Here is a 21,747-nt window from a genome sequence, read left to right as displayed (position 1 = left end):
GGTGCCTGGTCTGGTTTTGTTGCCTTTTTGGGCCTGGGCGCTCCCGGGAGGAAAGGTCAGGGGGTCCAAACGCTTGACCAGGGATATGCAAGGGGAGGAAAGGTCACACTGGGGGCACGGTCCTACCCTACAGTTGTCCTCTGTTAGGCACCCAGGGCTTTCTGCCCTGGTGAATTTCTGTACCTGACCCATCACCCTTGCTCTGCTCATGTTTGTCTAACTGCCTACCGCAGAGCCAGGGTCCTGAAACATAATTTTCTTAAAAAAAAAAAATTCCTTTAACTTGATGATACCTTTACTCAAAAGGGAGAAAAAAAGATATATTGACAATTGTCTCAGCCCTGGCCCCAGCCACCCCTTTTACACAGAAGCAAATAGACATTTTCTGTGCATATGCTAGCAATTTTGCTCATGTATTTTATTTTTTACATAAATGCAGCATGCTGTACATCTTGCTTTTCAGTTTTAATATGTATTAGAAATAAGTTCATATTTTTTTAAAATATATTTTATTGATTTTTTACAGAGAGGAAGGGAGAGGGATAGAGAGTCAGAAACATCGATGAGAGACACATCGATCAGCTGCCTCCTGCACTCCCCCTACTGGGGATGTGCCCCCAACCAAGGTACATGGCCTTGGCCGGAATCGAACCTGGGACCCTTCAGTTCGAAGGACGACACTCTATCCAGTGAGCCAAACCAGCTAGTACGAAATAAGTTCATATTATATGGAGTCAGTGTTATGTCTCTCTGCATCTGCATAGTATTCCAGTTTTGGGGGTGTAATGTATAAAATTAATCATTATTCATGGACATTTTTCTCCCAGTCTGTTGGCCGTTATAGAGCAGTGAGTAACCTTGTTCATGTAACTTTTACTACATGCACAAACACAAGCTGTAGGACACATTTTAGAAATGGAGTTGTAATTTTGATAGAAACGGCCAAATTAGTCTCCTGGAGACTGTACGCTTTTACACACAGTGCATGAGACATGCACACCATTTTCATACACAATTTCCCCATAGGCCCTTATGTAGTCTCATCTTTATGCTGTTTTTTGTTCCTTATAGACTATTTTAAAGCATTCTTAAGGTGTTTTTTCCTCTTTTCTCTAATTCTTCCCTCTCTAAATAACTTCAGCCTCTCCTAGTGCCCTTCTTCCCTGTTTCCAAACTCTCCTCAAAGAAAGAGCATTCCCTCTCTAGGTTCATCTCATATTCTCCTCTTTCCCTTGAAAATATTTTAGGCCACTGTAAACCTCAGAGGTACTCAGTCACCTAATGGAAAACTTAGTTACAGAGATTTAACATTCCTTCTGTGTACTTCTCTGGGTGTGATATTCTGTCACCGAGGTAATAAATTTACCCCTTGGATACAGTTAGTGGCTAACGTGTGTATAGTATTTTATGCTCTTCATATTTTATGTAATCTTATAGCAACACTGTGAGGATAAATTGTTATCTCTATTTTTCATTATTTATGTATTTTTTTGAGAGAGAACATCGATTTGTTGTTTCACTTCTTTATGCATTCATTGATTTTTTTAATATATATTTTTATTGATTTCAGAGAGGAAGATGGGGGGGGGGAGAAAGAGAGAGAGAGAGAAACAAACAAACATCAGTGATGAGAGAGAATCACTAATCGGCTGCCTCCTGCATGCCCCCTATACTGGGGATCAAGCCCACAACCCAGGCATGTGTTTCTGACTGCAATCGAACCTGGGACCCTTCAGTCCGCAGGCCGACGCTCTATCCACTGAGCCAAACCAGCTAAGGCCGTTGATTGTTTCTTATACTATATGTGCCCTGACCTGGGATCGAACCTGCAACCTGGCATATCAGGAGAACACACACTCTAACCAACTGAATTACCTGGCCAAGGGGTAAAGCCACTTTTTATGTGCTTTGCTATAAGTTATGTAATTTTGGATTTAACTTTGTTGTGCAAGATGAACTCTGCGGGGGGCGGGGGGGGCGTGGCGTCATGGTGAAGGTCCTTTCTTGGATGCAGGTATCTGGTGGTCTGATTGGTTCTGGAGGCTGGACGTCTGAGGTCAGGATGTCAGCATAAGTGGGTTCTGGTGAGAGCCCTCTTCCAGGTTGCAGACAGGCATCTTCTGTCTTCTCGTGGTGGAAAGGACCATTGTCGCTATTTTTCAGATGAGAAAACTGGTGCTCAGAGATTAAATGATTTTTCCAAGGTTACTTAGCAAATGCTTGACTTTGTTGGGACTAGTGTCAGGTTGTTTTGATTCTCAAGCTGTTCTTTGGGCTGCCTGTTCTTAATGGATCACATCTCTTTGAGACTCGCCAGCAGCCAGGCTGTGTATTCTTTTAAATCCACCTTCACCCAGTTATCCAGCATTCCAGCAACTATTTGAAGGTTGTAGTTAGATCATTACAACTTTGCACATTTTTTCTCACTCAACTAATGAGCTTTGGATTTGAACAGAGAAGAATTGTTAGCTCTAATTCCTTTTGTTTGAATCTTATGTGTTTTCTTTCTTTTTTCCAGCTTTGGATGAGGGTGATATCGCCTTGCTGAAAACTTATGTAAGTCCTTTCAGTGTCTGCAAAATATAGATGTTTTATGTTGAAATAAGAACTATTGTTGGTATTGCTCTTCCAAAATAATTAGAAGAGAATATCTAGAAGTTTATAGTAATCTTTACTGAAATAAAGTCACCTTTTTACAGATTCTATCTAGAATAAATCAGAGTGTAAATATTCAGTGTGTCTAAGTTTAAACATTATTTTTATACTGTTTGTAATTAAAATGTGGAACTCTGTAGAAAGATATTTGAAACAATTTACACAAATATTTACTGTACGTGAAATGTATGAACTGTTAAGTGTTTTTGTAGTTTAATAAATTGTTGATTTCTTGATACTCCAATTAAACTGAACTTTATCTCCTAGGGTCAGAGCACTTACTCTAGGCAGATCAAGCAGGTTGAAGATGACATTCAACAACTTCTCAAGAAAATTAATGAGCTCACTGGTATAATTTAATTTATGTTTCCTCTCTCTAAATGTAATGTATTAATCATATCAAAGAATTTAAAATATATATGTTGCTCTTTCATGAATTACAGATTTTAAAAAATTATCATCCCTATCTTTTAAGAAATTTGATCTCATTTAATAAGCTCTTTTACTTCCTTTTACAAACAATTTTTATATTGATTTCAGAGGAAGGGAGAGGTAGAAACATCAATGATGAGGGAGAATCATTGATTGGCTGCCTCCTGCACGCCCCTCGTTGGGTATTGAGCCTGAAATCTGGGCATGTGCCCTTGACCGGAATCGAACCCGGGACCCTTCCGTCCATAGACCAATGCTCTATCACTGAGCCAAACCGGCTAGGGCTTTAATAAACTCTTAAAACCAGTTAAAGTTTCTTATTGAATAAAAATATGATCTCACATGGTACTCCTTGAAGTAAGTGGGCTATTGCCTAGTGATTGGAAACTTTTCTTGGGAATTTCAGTGGTGACATTTTATAATATTTGACCACAAAAAATGTCAAATATGTTATTAAAGTTTTGGCTTATGACTATTTTAGGGCAGCAGTTTTCAGCTGGGTGATTTTGCCCCCTCCATCCCTCAGAGCATTTGGTAGTGTCTGGAGATAGTCTTGATTCTCAGGGCTTGAGGGGGAGACGGTGCCAGTGGCATCTAGTGGCTAGTGTCAGGGATGTTGCTAACCATCCTATAATGCACAGGACACCCTCCGCAACAAATTATTTAGTTCAAAATGTCATTAGTGCAGAGGTTGAGAAAGTTTGCTTTAGTGATGCTTACATTTTAGTGAATTTTATAATCTCTTTATGTAGGTATTAAAGAGTCTGACACTGGCCTGGCCCCACCAGCACTCTGGGATTTGGCTGCAGATAAGCAAACACTCCAGAGTGAACAGCCTTTGCAGGTTGCGAGGTATGTCCTGTGGAAATTTATTTGAGTCTCAGGTATAATGTTCATTCTAAATTCCAAGTAAATAAAGCTTTCTACAAAAGTATCTGGGGTTAAAAGTGTATACCTTAAACAATTATTCAAGAAATAGGTGAAGCCATAATCATATAAAAGATTCAAAGTGATACAGAAAGATGCAGGGCAAATGTGAATCTTCCCTTCCATCTTCGCTGTCCCACTGTCCCTTTCTCAGACATAACAAATACCGAAAGTAGTTTGGTCCTCTTCATCCTGCTGTATGGCTTCCTGTCCCAACATCCTCCTAATGTAGTTATATTAAAATTTAGGTTAGATCAGTATTCAGCATAATCATGGCTAAATAAACCCTATTCATAAAGAGCCAGGAAGTAAATTGTGATTACTTTTCCTTTCTTGGACCACTTTTTTTTTACTTGTCATAATTTGTATGTATATCACTAAACCCCTCAATTTCTCCTGATTGTCTACACTGCTCTTCAGATGCAGTAGGTCCATCTCCATCCGGTTTTCCCTCATGTATAGCTCAGGTGCACTGCTGCGTCTCTCAGGTTGATCTTCCCCAGCACTTTCTGACCTGCTTCAGTTGGACCAGTTGCCCTTTACGCCTGTTGACTCACAATCCTGTCATTTCTTACTCTGGAGGCTCCCTTTGCCTCTCTCCTATTGTTTGTGTACCAGCTCTTTTTGGTTTACTCTTACCCTCATTAGATGGGCCATATTCTCTGGTAGCTTCATGAAAGAGGGTCATTTAGGAGGTAATATTTTGAGACCGTACATGTCTGTAAATGTCTTGGCTGGTATAAAGCTTTTTCTCCTTCAGAAATCTGAAGGCATCGTTTCATTGTCCTCCATCTGTAGTGTTAGTCTCAAGCCATTCTGATTCTCAGTTCAGTATATGTGACCTGTTTTTCCTTTGAAAATTGTAGGGTCTTCTCTTGTTGTCACTTGTTCTGAAATGTCATGATGATGTGCCTCGATGTTGGTGCATTTACACCCACGATGCTGGGCTCTCATGGCCTTCAGGATGGCACATTTCCTTGAAATTATTTGAATAATTTCCTTCTTTCCATTTTCTAATATCCAAATAATAGAAGTCCTCTATTTTGGACTTTTGTCATTTGAATATTGGACCTCTAGGATTGCTCTTCTAATATGCTAATCGTTCTTGCTTTTTTTTTTTTTTTTTTTTTAACTATTTTTGCCAGCATTCACTTAACGTTCAAGGAGGAGCATACTTTCAAAGGTTCTTACCTCACCATTCTGGAAGTTGAGGTCCCTGTATAGTCTATACCAGCCGTGGGCAAACTACGGCCCACGGGCCGGATCCGGCCCGTTTGAAATGAATAAAACTAAAAAAAAAAAAGACCGTACCCTTTTATGTAATGATGTTTACTTTGAATTTATATTAGTTCACACAAACACTCCATCCATGCTTTTGTTCCAGCCCTCCGGTCCAGTTTAAGAACCCATTGTGGCCCTCGAGTCAAAAAGTTTGCCCACCCCTGGTCTATACCTTTTCAGCTGTGGATTAAAAAATCCGTATCTGTGCATACAGTGTTGGCATGGTCTGTCAGATAAAGTAGTGATAAAATACTTTTATATATGTAATTCTACCTCCCTGGTAGACCTTGGCTAGTAACAGGAAACAGTTTTGTCACACAGTTAATGCTTCAAGGACAAAACATCTTTACCTTACTGTTCGTGCTACCTGTATGCATACTCCAGAGACTTGCATTTCCCTGTATTTGTTGTTACAGATTATGACATGAGTTCTCTCTAACATGAGTTCTGTCTTTTGTTTTTTTTTCAGTACACAAATAATATAGAAGAGGAAAGGCAGTAGAGTACTTTCTATATAATGTACACATAATTATAAATTTGCCTTCATGTGTCACACCTAAAAAAAATACATTTAAGTTAAAAACTGCAACAACAATAAAAATCGTTGTATAAACTCAGGAAAGAATGGAAAAACATTTATTACTTAGTGTAAGACAAGATGACTGTCTTCTGATAGGGAAAATAAAAAGGAAAGTAACTTAAGACAGCGGTTTTCAACCATTTTCATCTCATGGCACACAAACTAATTACTAAAATTCTGTGGCACACCAAAAACTGTATTTGCTGATTGGACAAAAAAAGGTATACTTTTTATTCATTCAACTGGATGGCTTTTGTTGTGTTGGCTGTTGGCATTTTTTTATTTGACAATCTAAGGGAAAAAAGGTCAGTGCCTCTGACTAAATAGTCGGGTACTGCATGTTTTAAAAATTCTTGTGGCACGCCAGTTGAAAATTGCTGACTTAAGACATAGAGAAGTATCACTAATAAAGTAATAGAGTTATGAAAGTCAAGAAATCAGAGAACTTCCTGATGATGAAATATTTGGGTTAAATTTCCAGAGGTATGTATCTTTTAAAAATGTTATGGCTTGGCTTAATTTGTGTGGGCCCTTGGAATTAAGCATATTCTATAGAAAAGGATCTTTTACCAGTGGCCCAGTTTCTGTAGTTCTAGTTTACACCTGCTCATTAGTGTGCTGCATGCTCAGGGGAGAATCTAGTTACTTGAATTCGTTATTAGTGGTTTCGGTTCCTTACTCTAATCGAGTCTTTTGCTGTGTTAGATGTACAAAGATAATCAATGCTGATTCGGAGGACCCAAAGTACATTATCAACGTGAAGCAGTTTGCCAAGTTTGTGGTGGACCTCAGTGATCAGGTAGCACCTACTGACATTGAAGAAGGGATGAGAGTTGGGTAAGATTACTATATATAATAAATACTCATTTTTCATTAAAGATACCATGTCACATTCACATCCGTGGCTTTCTTTTGAATGAATGTACTGGTTGCCATGGAATACCAAGGGATGATCTAGCAGAGTACTTCCGTTTGAACATCCTTTGTTCTGCATCCACTTCCTGACCTCCCACCTTCCTCTTTCCCCCCACCCCCACTATGGCTTTTACTGAATGACTTCAAATGTCATAAAGTAAATGCAGAATTTGAGAGTTGAGTTTGCCAGCCTATTTAAGGTAACATGGTGTAAGTGGAGGATAGTTATAAGGATCGAGTTAATGTAATTCATGTTTACAGAATACATAATTCACTTAGAAAGTTTTTTGAATATCTTAGTATCTTTTTTACCTTTTTAGTGTGGACAGAAATAAGTATCAAATTCACATTCCACTGCCTCCTAAGATTGACCCAACAGTTACCATGATGCAGGTAAGAAACTATGGGGAAAAAGAAATGGCATGACTTAGAATACAACTGCATCCATCTCAAGAAAGTTTGAAACTTTAACTGATATTTATTGTTAATATGTGGGTATGTATTGATTTGCCCAAATTTTCTAAACCACTTTTCAGTTGAGAAAGTCTTTATTAGTTTTTGCTAGTTTATCTCTCAATATCATAAGTAATATAGCAAGTGGTTCTAGTGCACTGGGCAATATATTCCATTTAAAAAAATTATTACTTGGTATAAATTTGATTTTTCTTTAGGGTATTGGGTCTACTCTACTAGATAGGACTTTTGGACTAGTATTCAGAAATCTGTGGCTATATGTTGTGCATTTTCTTCCCTCTCTTAGGTAGAGGAAAAACCTGATGTCACATACAGTGATGTGGGTGGCTGTAAGGAACAGATTGAGAAACTTCGAGAAGTAGTTGAAACCCCTCTACTTCATGTAAGTGGTTGAGTGTTGCATTTTAAATTTCTTTGTATAAAGATATGATAGCCTATTGTACGCTGTGCACTAAAATTGCCTATTTATTAGGTAGCTTTTTGTATTTTATAATATCCTTAATGGAAATTTTTGAGGGGATAGAGGATAGAGGGTAAAGGTGTGGAGAATAGGTAAGTTCCAGAAGAGAAAGCAAAAGGATTGAGTGGTCAAGCCAATTAAAAAAAGAGAAAGATTTTCTACTTTTAGTGACACAGGAGGTTGACGTATAACCTTTAGCAGTTTGTTAAATATGTTATAGTTTATTGTAGAAGAAACTGTGTGCTTGAATGATGTCAAGAAGAAAAGAGCTTAAATGGAATTGAAGTAAACTTGGGATGATAATGGAAGACTAGTATATAAAATACCAGAAAATACTTTTGTTATTTATTTATTTTTATTTTTTTTTAAAAGGGGAGAATGATGATTTTTATTTTTTAAAAATATATTTTATTGATTTTTTTACAGAGAGGAAGGGAGAGGGATAGAGAGTTAGAAACATCCATCAACTGCCTCCTGCATACTCCCTACTGGGGATGTGCCCGTAACCAAGGTACATGCCCTTGACCGGACTTGAACCTGGGACCCTTGAGTCCGCAGGCTGATGCTTTATCCACTGAGCCAAACCGATTAGGGCTACTTTTGTTCTTTAAACACTGCAATTATTTTAAAATTAGAAAAAAAGAATTGTTAAGCCTGGATAGTAGAAATGCCTTTAAAAGCCATTCAGCCTTATGTATCTACTAGAGGCCCGATGCACGAAATTCATGCAAGAGTAGGCCTTCCTTCCCCCGGCTGCCAGCACCAGCTTCCCTCCAGCACCCGGGACCCGGGCTTTCCTCTGGCCCCCGGCAGGCACCCGGGACCCGAGCTTCCCTCTCAGCCCCAGCTTTGTCCGAAGGATGTCTGGAATGACGTCTGGTCCAATTAGCATATTACCCTTTTATTATTATAGATATGAGTCTAGTTTATATCTTATATTTTAGAATAAGTAAAGTTCTTATTAGGTCAAGTATATAGATTATGGACTTAATAGTTTTGGTTTAAATATATTGATGTAGAAGTAGTCTTATTTTTATTATACGGAAGTGAGTGATAATTATAAATATTGTGTCTCCATCACAGCCAGAGAGGTTTGTTAACCTTGGCATTGAGCCTCCCAAGGGCGTGCTGCTCTTTGGTCCACCGGGTACAGGCAAGACACTCTGTGCTCGGGCAGTTGCTAACAGGACTGATGCTTGCTTCATTCGAGTTATTGGATCTGAACTTGTGCAGAAATATGTCGGTGAGGTAAAGTAAATTGATCATAATCAAAGAATTTGTAGCTCTGTGAAAAATTTATAAAGCAGGGATGAAATTTAAATGGCAGTTTCACATAGAAAGATTAAGACCTGAAATTTCTTGATTGATGGATTGTAATTAGTAGATGTAAAAGCCACCAGCTTTCCCTTGTGGTCATTTGGAAATAAACAACTGCTTAACATTTTTATTTTTATTTATTTATTTTATTAATTTCAGAGAGGAAGAGAGAGGGAGAGATAGAAACATCAATGAAAGAGAATCATTGATCGGCTGCCTCCAGCATACCCCATACTGGGGATCGAGCCCGCAACCAAGGCATGTGCCCTTGACTGGAATCGAACCTGGGACCCTTCAGTCCGCAGGCTGATGTTCTATCCACTGAGCCAAAGCAGCTAGGGCCTGTTTAACATTTTTAATTACCATGCATCCTCCTCAGAAATATGACTTTTTCTACAAATTTGGTAAGAGAAATACCCCAGAAATGCCTGGTGAATGCATTCAGAAGTGTGCTTTTGCTTTCGGGCCAACCTTTTATGGTCTACTGAGAAAGAAAGAACATGGAGCATCTATCTATACTCACAACACATTCTCTCTCTCACACACACAGATTTTTTCATTAGAGAGTAAGTCTAGGGCTGTATATATATTGTATCTGAAGTGTTAATGATTAGAATACTTACAGTAAGAATTAGAAAAGGAACTGCATGAATTGAGCTATGCAGTACGTTTAGTGTCTGAGCAACACTTACAAATCAAATTCAGTGATCAGAAATGCCAAGTGATAAGTCAAATGCTTTTATTTCCTCGGGTGTTACTGATTGAAATGGTGGCTTTATTAATTAATTTGACCTCTTCAGGTCTTACAGCTATTGGCTATTTACTAGGCATAAAATTACTTAAGGCTAATAAGATTAATTTAACATGAATAAGGTTAATTTGATGGTTGATGGAATAGGTAACAAACTTCAGTTGTTGTTTTTTGGAAAAAGCCTGGGATAATAATAGTTGAGGATACTTTCAGCAATATTGTATAACTTTTTATTATATTCTTGAAGATTTAAAAATTAACTCTAAATTAACAAATTATTTTTCCCATTAGGGGGCGCGAATGGTTCGAGAGCTCTTTGAAATGGCCAGAACAAAAAAAGCCTGCCTCATCTTCTTTGATGAAATTGATGCTATTGGAGGTATGGATGGTATTTTAAAGTAAAAAGAAATGTTATATAACTTTGCTATTTTTCAAAGTCTTTATCTTTGTACTTTCCTAATTTCATTCATGTGACATATTTTCACACTTGAACAATTCCTAACTTGGGATACAACTTCACTTAATGTGATAAGAAAGCACTGGGGCATAATTTAATTGGTGCTGGTATTTCATAAAGTGTACGTAAGTATTGTTACTGTTGGCTTCATAGACCTGATGAAATACACTATTAACTGTGCGGTCTAGACCACTTGTTTTAACTAACTCTTGAGCCTAAGTTTGCTCATCTTATAATGGGCATAATTCCTGCCCTGCTTATTTTATGGGTTTTTGAGTTGTAAAGTAGTGTGATAGATTTTGAAAACGAAACTTCTGTAGGCCTTGACTGTTGTTATAGTCTATAAGAGGAATAATCCTTACTAGGGAGAAGTCTCATATGGCCAGACATTTTTTATTTAAGGAACTTAGTGATAAAAATGACTTGAAAATAGAGTGGACCTTGTAACAGTTAGGGGACTGTGGTTAGGTTATCTAGAGTCTTGCTTTTATATTGGGTGGACGTTGTGGAATTGGGACAGGCTGTAGTTAATGTCTTCAAGTGGTTAACTTGAGCCCAGTATATTGATGCAGCGTGGTGATCTTGAAGTAATTTTTATAGTGTCATTGGAATAAGCCATAAGCCTTACAATGTCAGGATGCTCTGAAGTTATGCTTTCCAAGGTGGGTTGTGTATAAAACAGTACTAGGGCCCTGACCGGTTTGGCTCAGTGGATAGAGCGTCAGCCTGCGGACTGAAGGGTCCCAGGTTCGATTCCGGTCAAGGGCATGTACCTTGGTTGCGGGCACATCCCCAGTAGGGAGTGTACAGGAGGCAGCTGATCGATGTTTCTAACTCTCTATCCCTCTCCCTTCCTCTCTGTAAAAAATCAATAAAATATATTTTAAAACAGTACTAGGGTGCAGGAAGAAAATACTACCAATTTTTCCTTATTTAATTTTAATCTTATTTTTTAATTTTTAATTTTTTGTGTTATTTTGTACATAATATGCTAATACAACAGTATGTATCTCTATAATTTTAAAATGAAAATATATACTTGGAGGCTTATTTTTTGTTTGGTTTTGTTTTTGCTATTTTGGTTGAAATGAGACAGGCATTTATCTGAGAGTACATTAATGTATCCAAAATAGTGTGATAGTGTAAGTTATATTTCTACTGTATTATGGCGCTAACCTTATTTTTAAGAAGAGTTTTGAGAAATGTGGAAGAGTATGGCAGTTTCTTACATTATGGGTGTTTCATGTATTCTCTGCCTAGTCTTGGTGTACATTGTTAAACAACAGGTGTTTTGAGTGATTTCAAAACAAAGTTCCTTGAAGAGGATTTAAAAAATACTTTATTTTTATTTAAAAAAATATTTTTATTGATTTCAGAGAGGAGGGGAGAGGGAGAGAAATAGAAACATTAATGATGAGAGAATCATTGATTGGCTGCCTCCTGCATGCCCCCTACTTGGGATCAAGCCTGCAACCTGGGCATGTGCCCTTGACCAGAATCGAACCTGGGACCCTTCAGTCCGCAGGCTGACGTTCTATCTACTGAGCAAAACCGGCTAGGGCAAAAAATACTTTAATGAAGTCTATGTTAAATAAATCTATGACAAGCCTTTTGAAAGATTCACTTTATAATTAGTTTTGTGAAAATCAGGCAGTTCTTGTAGGATTTGCTTAAAGTTGGAATTCACTTGCCCTGGAGGGCATGATTTGAGCTGAGAGTAACAGTACTTTCAGGTTATGCTAGTGCTCCTGTGACCAGATAAGTTTCCTTTTGTCTTAGGGGCTCGTTTTGATGATGGTGCTGGAGGTGACAATGAAGTACAGAGAACGATGTTGGAATTGATCAACCAGCTGGATGGTTTCGATCCTCGCGGCAACATTAAAGTACTGATGGCCACTAACAGACCTGACACTTTGGATCCAGCACTGATGAGGCCAGGGAGACTGGACAGGAAGATTGAATTTAGCTTACCTGATCTAGAGGTCAGAAAACCATTTCCTAGAAAAGCGATTTTTGACATTTTTCTTCCTGTGATGTTTTCCATTGTAATATTTTTCAATTCCCCTGTTTTTAGGGCCGGACTCACATTTTTAAAATCCATGCGCGTTCAATGAGTGTTGAAAGAGATATCAGATTTGAATTGTTAGCACGACTGTGTCCGAATAGCACTGGTAGGTTGAAAGGTCTTGTTTATATTTGCTGGTCTGTCTGTCCAGGCTGCTTTAATGAAGCCTGTTATTTTCTTTTTGTTTGACAGGTGCTGAGATTAGAAGTGTCTGCACAGAAGCTGGTATGTTTGCCATCAGAGCCCGGCGAAAAATAGCTACTGAGAAGGATTTCTTGGAAGCTGTAAATAAGGTCATTAAGTCCTATGCCAAATTCAGTGCTACTCCCCGCTACATGACATACAACTGAGCCCTGAGCTTTCATGAAAACACTTCTTTTAATTGGAATCCTAAGCTTATAGACTTGTTAATAACCATTTCACACAAAAAATAAATGGTTTTAAAATGTTTTTTTCAGATACTTTTTCTCTGTAGTATAATAAAAGGTGATATTTAGTATCATTAGGCACAAAAGATTATTACAGTGTGCGTTATTTTTTGATCCACTACCATTTAAGGGTTTCATAGCCTAAAGTGCTTGCTTAGAGCATGTATGTCTTAGGCATATATTGGCTGGGTGCTGTACATATGTCCTTATACCCTCATCTGCCCAGTGAGGTAGATCTAATGGATCTTGATCTAATGAATGCAAAAACTTGCCTACCAAATTGACTTGTTGCAGAGCTGGGATTAAAGTCCAAGTTTATCAGCTCTATCCTCTGTGCTCCTAACCAGCGTGCTATTGTGCCCTCATCAGAATAGCTCATCTGGGCACATGACCACATGCATTTCCATGATTTCTCCCTACTGCGTTGCATAATAAAGCTTTGGTCAAATGTTTTTTAGAGTGGAAGAAGCATCTTATGTAATATGTTCTGCTTTGCTATTTGACTTGATTTCAAATTAAGAATTGATTTTAATTGTTGATTTTAATTTGACTTAATTTCAAATTAATCAAGAAGAATTGATTTACAGTGAAATCAAAAAAGTATATACACATAATCTAATTTAGAAAATCCAGAATTGGCTTTGTACAGATAAGTACTTTTTTCATTTTATAAATTAATGGTTTAAATTTTGGTATTAAATATAAGTTGCATTGAAATTTTAACAGACTTCTTTAAAATTTCTTGTGCAAACAACACCAAACCCCTTCCACAATTCCCTCCTTCCCCCAAATTCTGAGACTCAAGCACAATAAAGAATGTTTTTATTGCAGTTCAGTATTCATAAGTAATGCAAAATAGAGGTGGATACAGTTTAATTCACAAAAGTTGACAACATAGAAAATGCTGTATTACATTGAAATATTTAAAACATGGAAAGTTTTCAAACAGAAAAATTAAAGCCCTTTATTCATAAAATCCAACCACATCCTTTTTTTATTTTTCATTTTTGTGAAATTTATCAGAAATTTTTTCCCCCTAAGCCTGCCCTAGTCTTTCATAAGGTATAAAATATAAGCAGAACCTAGAAATGGTTTGCTCTAACATTTTGATAAATGTAAGCATTTAGAATATGCTCTTTGAAGTCTTACCACTTTTTCATATAGCCACATACATCACATGTATCAATTTGAGACAACTCAAATTGGATATGTTGCCCTCACTCAGGCCCAACATGTTATAAGCTCAATCTTGATATCTCAGTTTCAGGACAAAAATCTAACTGGCCACGCATCAAATATACAATAAATTATTTGAAAAACATGGGTGTTTCTACCCAGGCATGTATATGCAGATAGAATCAACATTTTCTAGATTAGCATGCTTATACCATATTTAAAAACATAAAATTTACATTCACCAGTATTCCCTTCACCTAAAATGCACATGTACATGTGTATATCTATGTAGAGAGATGTTTATACATGCCAGGGTGCTGATAGATAAATCAGAATACAAAGGGTTGATGACTAGAAAAGTAATACTGGAGTAATACTTAAAAATGTGATCAGATTTATAAAAATATAATTTCCACAAAGGTCAGGTTCATCTGTTACATAAAGTAAATGCTGTATACCAGTATAATGAAAAAGTTGGTAAGCTTTTCAAAGGCAAGATGGATTTGTGAGATGCTCAAACTTGGTCACATCCAAGTCAGTAAGCAGGCAGCTAGCTTTTGAACATTTTGTTGGGATATGAGGGGCTTCAAACCATTGCATGCATTTTGGTTATGTTTGGAGAATTAGATAATACTTCTATCAGTTCTCATATCAACTTTTAACAGCACTCAAACCATATTATCAAGAATCTAAACATACTGAATCCTAAACGCATTCCTGAAAGGTACACTAAAAAGGACCAACAGCACTTTTGCACTCACTAAAACATACAGGCTCACACCAGGTAAGTTTACTGGATCTTAGAATTTAAATGGACTTACTATCTTTAAAGGGGCAGACATAGGAGATAAAGCCTTCCCACATACCATTCCCACACAAGGGCACACCCCCCCTCCCCCACCCCCACCCCTTAAAACAAAACAAAAAAAACACCTACTCACTCCAGGGCAAATTATCTGTGTTTGCTGGCCCTCCAGGCACACAGGAGGGCAGACTCATTTTCTCAAAAGGTACCTTTGGAGGCAAGCACCTCCTTTCTCTGTGAAACAGGTAAGGGTACAGGATCAAACCACACGGAGTGGATATTGAGATGTTACCTGAAAACTACCACGGAGCTACTCCAGGGCTTGCAGAGGGTTCATATCCTTCACTGTTTCTCCGAATCCCACTGCAGATGAGATTGGCAATTGGGATCCCACCATCAGCTGCCATATGAGTACACAGTGTCTATGACATGAGCTAGCTTCCCGAGGCCCGGTTCACATTGTTCTCAAACATTCCATCCATCCATGAGGTAGAGATCAACCACTGTCATATTATGCAGGATTTGAGAAAGACAAAGCATTTCTCTATATGGGACCTTCCTGAAAACGGTTTTCCCCTACTACCGTAAGAAAGGCTAGTCCTGTATTTATCGATGTCCATTATGCCCATTTTGACAGGGCAGTAAGAATCTGAATTTGAACCAGGGCTGAAAAACAGGCATACACTAGCAGCTATTAAAATCCAGAAAGAAGGTAGAGACAAAACGTGACTAAGTAAAAAAGGGTCAAGAAATTTTCCACTATATGAAATAATTCTAAGTGAACCATTCCAAAATATTTACATAAAGATAAAATACATTTTGAAATGCATTCTTAGATTCTCAGAGGCATACTGAAAAAATTTCCCATCAGTAAGACAAGTGCTTTTTATGTACATGGTAGAATTCTATTTAAAATAGGTTAAACATTAAAGGACAGAAAAAATATATGTTTGTAAGATACAAAGATTTTTTTTTGTACACTTTCAACCTATCAACAACTAAGGCTTGAGTCACTATTATGTGCAAAGCATTTGTTGAAGGCTGGTGCTAAGGAATATGCAATGAACTATTTCATAATATTGCCTACAATCCTTAGGTTCTACTTTAATGGTTGAAATGATGCAGGCCCTTTTATAAAAGTTTCTAGTATAAGGTGAGGTTCTACAGCTACATGCTTTTTCAGAAGGCAGTCTGTATCAGAATGCAGATGTATCGGATCTTGCGTGTGATGATAGCCAAGGAAATAACTGCATGTAAATCTAATTTCACTTTAGATGCAGGGAAATAGTTGATTAAAAGGGAGGAGTCTACTTTGAATTAAATTAGTAAAGTTACTGAGAAGCCTCATGGGAGTTAATGCAAACAAACCATAGTGTTTGTTTTTGAGTAGACCCATGCTCACACAGTTCTTTCCTGGCATCTGACCACTTTTCTCCTGCGTGTTTTCTTCATGAAAACTAAGACAAGGAGTCAATAAGAAAACTTTTTAAAAGAAGGCAAACTGACTATTAGCAGGAAATCTTAGCATAGGAGGCTTAGCATAGGAGGCTTTAGGCAGGTTAGCTAATACTTGTGCTTTGAATTAGAGTGATTTGTTACGACTATAACAATAACTTAATAGTCTCCCCCACTCCTTTGGAACAATTTTAAAGAGTGCTTGAAATAAGCATTTTGCTCATTCATAGGCTTATGACTGAGTTTGATGAAGAATTAACGGAAAACTCTTCTGGACTTCTAAGGAAAATATTAAGTTATACGAAGGCATTAGTTTTGTTAAATACATGGTCTTTAAGACTACTTCACTATTAGAAACAACATTTCCAGGGGCTCCTACTGGTCACAATTGTGATCATTTTAGCACCAAAAGAATAACTATAACAGACTGAAACACATTAAGAATTCACGAGTCTATATTTATAATGAACCTAACTTGTCACCTTCTATTTATTAAACCAACTTAAAAAAATATTTTATTGATTTTTTTGAGAGGAAGGGAGAGGGATAGAGAGTTAGAAACATCAATGAGAGAAACATTGATCAGCTGCCTCCTGCACACCCGCGAATCGAACCTGGGACCTTTCAGTCCACAGGCCGATGCTCTATCCATTGAGCCAAACCGGTCAGGGTTAAACCAACTTTTTTGAAGTTAATAGTAAAAGGGAAAAATAAACTTGCCTTTCTAGTAAGAACTGTATTTAAGGATGACTAAATAGCTCAAGTCGAGGAAGGAAAGCTATAGTTTACATAGGAACACCAACTAATAAATGCAGAAGGAATATGAAAATTGGAAAAAAAATCACAAACCTGAGCATTTACTGATTTAGGCAAGTATTATCACCAGATGTTAAAACCCCTGGGTAATTCATTAGATGCCAAAGGAACACCATGGTGATAACTTCCTAGTCACAAAGGTGAAAACGTAATTGAGGGGATTAGACTGTTAGTAGATTTATCTTAGCATTGAATGGTAGGGTCAACTAGATATGATGTGTTTTCTGATGTGATACAATTTAAAGCATGTGTCTCATCTAGGATATATTCTAGCAAAAAAAAATTTTTTTTCAAATCCATGAGGCCTCTAGATATAACTTCTCGATCACAGGTGGTTCAGGATATAAAAGGACAAGCTAAATAACACCTTAAGAAAGTAGACACGTTAGCAATATGGGATTCTGCAGGACAACTGCCCCAGTCTCTTTAACGAGTCAATGTCATTAAAAAAAGGGACTGTGCTAGATAGACTTAAAAGGACTTAAAGGGACATGATCAGTTATAGTGGAAGGTCATAGAATAGATACTAGTTTGGACAAACCAACTACAAATTTGGGGACAAGTGGGGTAAATTTGAATATGGTAAAAATGTTCTGGAATGAGAAAATGGAAATTGTTTATGGAAGAAAACAGGTTACAGAACATTGTGTGGCGTATGATCTTATTTTGGTTAAAAGATATAAATATATATTCATAAAGATATGGAGGGATATGCATTAAGTTGTTAGCGATATTTTTTGGTGGCAGTATCATGTTTTATTTTCTCATTTTTGCTTTTCTGTTTTTCTGTAATGCACTTATATTGCATCTGTAAAAATGAAAGCTTATTTATTTCAAAAGAAGAACTAGAAAACCGTGGTATGCCACCTCTGTTCAATCACTCTCATTACAGAAAGTCTGTAGGGCAACAAGTACAAAAGCAAGGAACACGACCTGTCTGGTGACAGCATAACTGATCTGTAGGTAAAGTGCTTAAAGAGAAAAATGCTTAAGTGCTTAGCTGACAACGATAATACTGAAAAGTAACAGAAATGTCACTGCACAATAAATTCAGGGAAGAGGCCAATTCATCTTGGAAATAGCCAATTAAAAGAAAACCACACAAGTAAGATACATCTTGCTATGCGTCATTCACCCTCCAAATCAAGCCTTGACTACTCGTATTTACTCTTAGAAAAAAAAAATCTCGTGTCTAGTATTTAAAATGTGTAAATTAGTCGTTTTGGAAGAGGCTCATACCCTATCCCGGGCTGAGTGTCTCACGCCTCCGCCTGAGTGGCATTGGGCTCCGCATCCTCCTGGGGCGGAGGAGTCAAGGCTTCTTGTTCAGCCAGCGCCTCGCGAAGCTGGCTCCCTAAGACGGCATCGTGGATACTGTGGAACAGCAGCTCCTTTAAGGCGGGATTTTCAAAAAAGAAGTTTGACGTGAGGTCATTTACAACTTGTGCTAGGAAATAGGAAAAGAAAATTAGTCCGCACTCTGGGCATCAGTCTTGAACATCAAAAACAAACCCACTTTGGTAGACTTCAAATATTAGAATGGTAATAAAAGTCTCACTCCAGTTCCTGTCCCCATGGCATCACACCCCCAGGCGCAGGTGGCCACTTTCATTATTTTCTAATGCATTTTTCCAGTATTTCTTTATGCAAATGTAAGTAAATATATAAACATTTATTCTTATTTCCCCCCTTTTCTCACCCAAAAGAAAGCATACTATATATTATCCTGAATATTTAAAAAATTTAAATCTTCTCAATTTTTATGACTACATGGTATTCGATCTCATAGGTGTAGCCTTGTTGTCTTACTTGGTCCTTTTTGTTTGACAGTTGAGCTTTTCCACTCTATTAACAGTTTTCAGAGACAGTACTGGGACCACTAACCATGTATGTGTTTCTTATTGAGTGTGTGTAGCACGTTGCTGGATTTGCTGGGTTAAAAGGCAAATGTGTTTTCGATTTTGAGCCTCCACAGAGGCTGTTCCATTCTGCACTCACACCAAGGTCTGAGGGCCTGTTCTTCCACAGTTTGCCTGCAGAGCACACTGTCAAGCAGTTTTTATTTTTGCTGTTATGTAGAGTTCATTTTCAAGCAGTGTTCTAACCAAAATTTAATATGAAACAAGAAAGCAGGCATTGTATAGAAAAACCTACATGATTTTATATAAGTACGTTTATGGCAGCCATTAAATAATTACTAAAAAATATACCAGCCCAGAGCAATGGTTTATTAGCTCCTCTCCACCAACTGCAGCTCAGGAGGCTGCCACAAGGAGCCCAGTGACAGGAGTGCCTGTAAGTGGCTAATTTCAAAGCTAGATTTAGAGTGATTTTCAGGAGAATAATTTTCATTTTCACTAAAAACTAAAATTAGAGGGAAATATTTCCAAATGCAGTTACTGAAAAAAAGAAAGAAAATCAAAATGGTAATATTTATCCTCATTCTAGAAGTGTACTTACCACTGCATCCTGCTAAATACACATAAATACCGACATCTCCATATTCTTTTACAATCTGTAATAATGTTGAAATAAAGTTTAGTTTCTCTTGACTGTGCCAAATGCAAGTTTATTTTTACCAATATGTATGTCACTGATATAAGACACTCTAGTGCATTCACTTGAACTACTTTGCTTCAATAATGATGCATTTTTGAGCTAATTATTTAAAAATTGTATATTTCTTTTGATTTTTATATGGACAGTGATAATTAGGGATACCAAAGAATTCTTGTTAAATTTTATTTAGGTCTGATATGTACTGAAATATTTACAGATGATGTGATGACTGGCATGCGCTTCAAAATAAGAGAAGGGGAAAGTGGGTGTGGGGGACAAGTGAAACAAGATTAATCATAAATTGATAATTGTTGAAGCTGAGTGATACTTATGCGGGGGCTCATTACACTATGCTCTTTACTTTTGAATATTTTTGACATTTTCCATAATCAAAAGTTGAAAACACAACAACAAAAGATGTTTAAGCGTCGAAAAGGGACTCTAAGTTCAACTGTCTGATTTTTACTGATGGCAAAACTGGGCACAGAGAGATTAAATGACTTGTTCACAATGATGCTTACCCCTGACAGAGTTTTTACACCAACAGAATCGATAAAATTGACTTGTGTAAAATCCAGAATGACAGTGTGGACATTGTCCCCTGGGGGCATAAATCTTTGCAGTTCTTCAGGAATTGTGGTCTTGATGACTACTGGGGGAAATTTTATCTCATCATCCTCTTCTTCAGTCTTCGTAGCATCTTCCCCGTCTACTTCTCCATCCTGTGTCAAAAATTAAATCACACCAGAATTCTATGTATTTTGGTCCTGAGAGTTATAAGGAAAAATTAGTCTTTAGAGTCTCAAGCTACTGACTATACCAGATCTTTTCTAAAATATTTGCCAAATCCCAGCCTTGTAATGTGACAAAAAAATGTGTGCATAATATTCAATTTTAGCACAGTTTATCTGCCTTTTTTTGGCTCAATGAAATCTACTCTTAGTCCATTTTCCCCTAACTTCTAAAATAATTCTATTAACTTATGATAGACCATAAGTTACCATAAGCCTGGACAGTAAAAACCAGCCTTTGAGCTTTTTGACTATAAGCTGAATGAATCTATGGCTAAATACTAATGATAAAATTTATTAAGGTTCTGTATGATGTTTACTTTTTAAAACAATATTTTCCACACTAGTTGCTTTTACTCAGTGGATACAGCTGACGCAGACTGAAGGGTCCTGAGTTCAATTCCAGTCAAGGGCAGGTACTTTGGTTGCAGGCTTGATCCCGGCCCCAGTCAGGGGCATATGGGAGGCAACCAATAAATGTGTCTCACATCTATGTTTCTCTCTCTGTGTTTTCTCCCTCCCTTTCAATCTCTCTAAAAATTAAAGGAAAAATATCCTCGGGTGAGGATTACTGAAATAACAAACAACAATGTTTTCCTGAGCCTATATCACTACTTATTTCAGAAGCATTCTCATAACTAACCTTATCATGCATTTTTATTTTTTATCATGCATTTTTAATACATAAAGGATAGTTAGATTATTTCTAAGCTTTCTTATTTTAGGGACTTCATGTTGTGTTAAAATTTCAATCATGAATAAAGGTGGGGGCCACTATGAATCAAGAGAGAAGGGAAAATTACACTGAAGAGACCACTCACCGCCTTGATCATGGTTGCGTTGGCTAAGTTTGCATTCCCGACTTCTTTAGCATACTTCTTCATGGCCTTTCTTCTTGCTCCCATAATGAGTGCTGGGTTCACTCCCGTCTTTACAGAAGAGCAATATTTGCAAATCACTTCTTGGCTCCCAGGAACCCCCCCAAATACAATTAATCTTTAAATGTCCCAATTTGATGGTTTTCTATGCGAAGTTACCACCCCAAACCTTTCCCTCAGATCTCTGAACTGAATTATTCCCTCATTACAAGAATTTTAGTACGTTTTCTTATTCTTGGTCTTGATTCAAGCCAAACAGAAGCTAAAGTATTAAAGAGAATTTAAAGTAGCATTTTTCAAACTTAGATTTCTCAGATTCTTATATTTAAGAGACTTTGGGTTGATTGTGAGGATTTCCTATAAACTGGACAGGGTAGGATCAAGTTCTAATCATGACCAAAGAAACTCCTATGATCCCAAGAGCAAGAAGTCTAAAATTATTTTTTCACCTTTTCTTAAAATTTTTTTCAAAAGGTTTTATATATATATATATATATATATATATATATATATATATATACACAC

General features: G+C 37.2%; 2 protein-coding genes across 6 annotated transcripts in view; one reads left to right on the top strand and one right to left on the bottom strand.

The window, feature by feature from the left end:
- The first annotated feature begins 1,867 nt into the window (after window positions 1-1,867).
- LOC102424282 (26S proteasome regulatory subunit 7) lies at window positions 1,868-13,194 on the top strand. 2 transcript variants are annotated; one of them, XM_006107700.3, is made up of 12 exons: window positions 1,868-1,886; window positions 2,519-2,556; window positions 2,923-3,004; window positions 3,840-3,939; window positions 6,581-6,712; window positions 7,111-7,183; window positions 7,551-7,646; window positions 8,808-8,972; window positions 10,084-10,171; window positions 12,029-12,231; window positions 12,324-12,420; window positions 12,507-13,194. In XM_006107700.3, exons 5-12 carry the CDS (start codon window positions 6,702-6,704, stop codon window positions 12,662-12,664), a joined length of 891 nt encoding a protein of 296 aa, XP_006107762.2. In that variant the 5' UTR covers window positions 1,868-1,886; window positions 2,519-2,556; window positions 2,923-3,004; window positions 3,840-3,939; window positions 6,581-6,701; the 3' UTR covers window positions 12,665-13,194. The 2 variants fall into 2 exon arrangements, with proteins under 2 accessions (XP_006107762.2, XP_023604163.1); XM_023748395.1 differs by lacking the exon at window positions 3,840-3,939 and having other exon boundaries at window positions 1,869-1,886.
- Window positions 13,195-18,063: 4,869 nt separating this feature from the next.
- SLC26A5 (solute carrier family 26 member 5) overlaps window positions 18,064-21,747 on the bottom strand; it is a 42,672-nt gene continuing 38,988 nt past the window's right edge. For 3 of the 4 annotated variants that reach the window (XR_002827476.1, XM_023748393.1, XM_006107698.3), the window contains 4 exons: window positions 21,166-21,273; window positions 20,075-20,275; window positions 19,455-19,509; window positions 18,064-18,441 (listed from right to left, as the gene is read on the bottom strand). Coding sequence is in view for 2 of the 4 variants with exons in the window: in XM_023748393.1 (XP_023604161.1) it covers window positions 18,254-18,441; window positions 19,455-19,509; window positions 20,075-20,275; window positions 21,166-21,273 (552 nt within the window). In the remaining 2 variants the exon portion in view is untranslated. The remainder of the gene's footprint in view (window positions 18,442-19,454; window positions 19,510-20,074; window positions 20,276-21,165; window positions 21,274-21,747) is intronic. The other variant, XR_002827477.1, reaches the window with a different exon arrangement.

This window comes from Myotis lucifugus, unplaced genomic scaffold (genome assembly GCF_000147115.1).
Source record: "Myotis lucifugus unplaced genomic scaffold, Myoluc2.0 scaffold_1357, whole genome shotgun sequence".
NCBI lineage: Eukaryota > Metazoa > Chordata > Mammalia > Chiroptera > Vespertilionidae > Myotis > Myotis lucifugus.
Note: the sequence above shows the minus strand (reverse complement) of the source record. Positions and strands in the feature narration are given on the sequence as shown.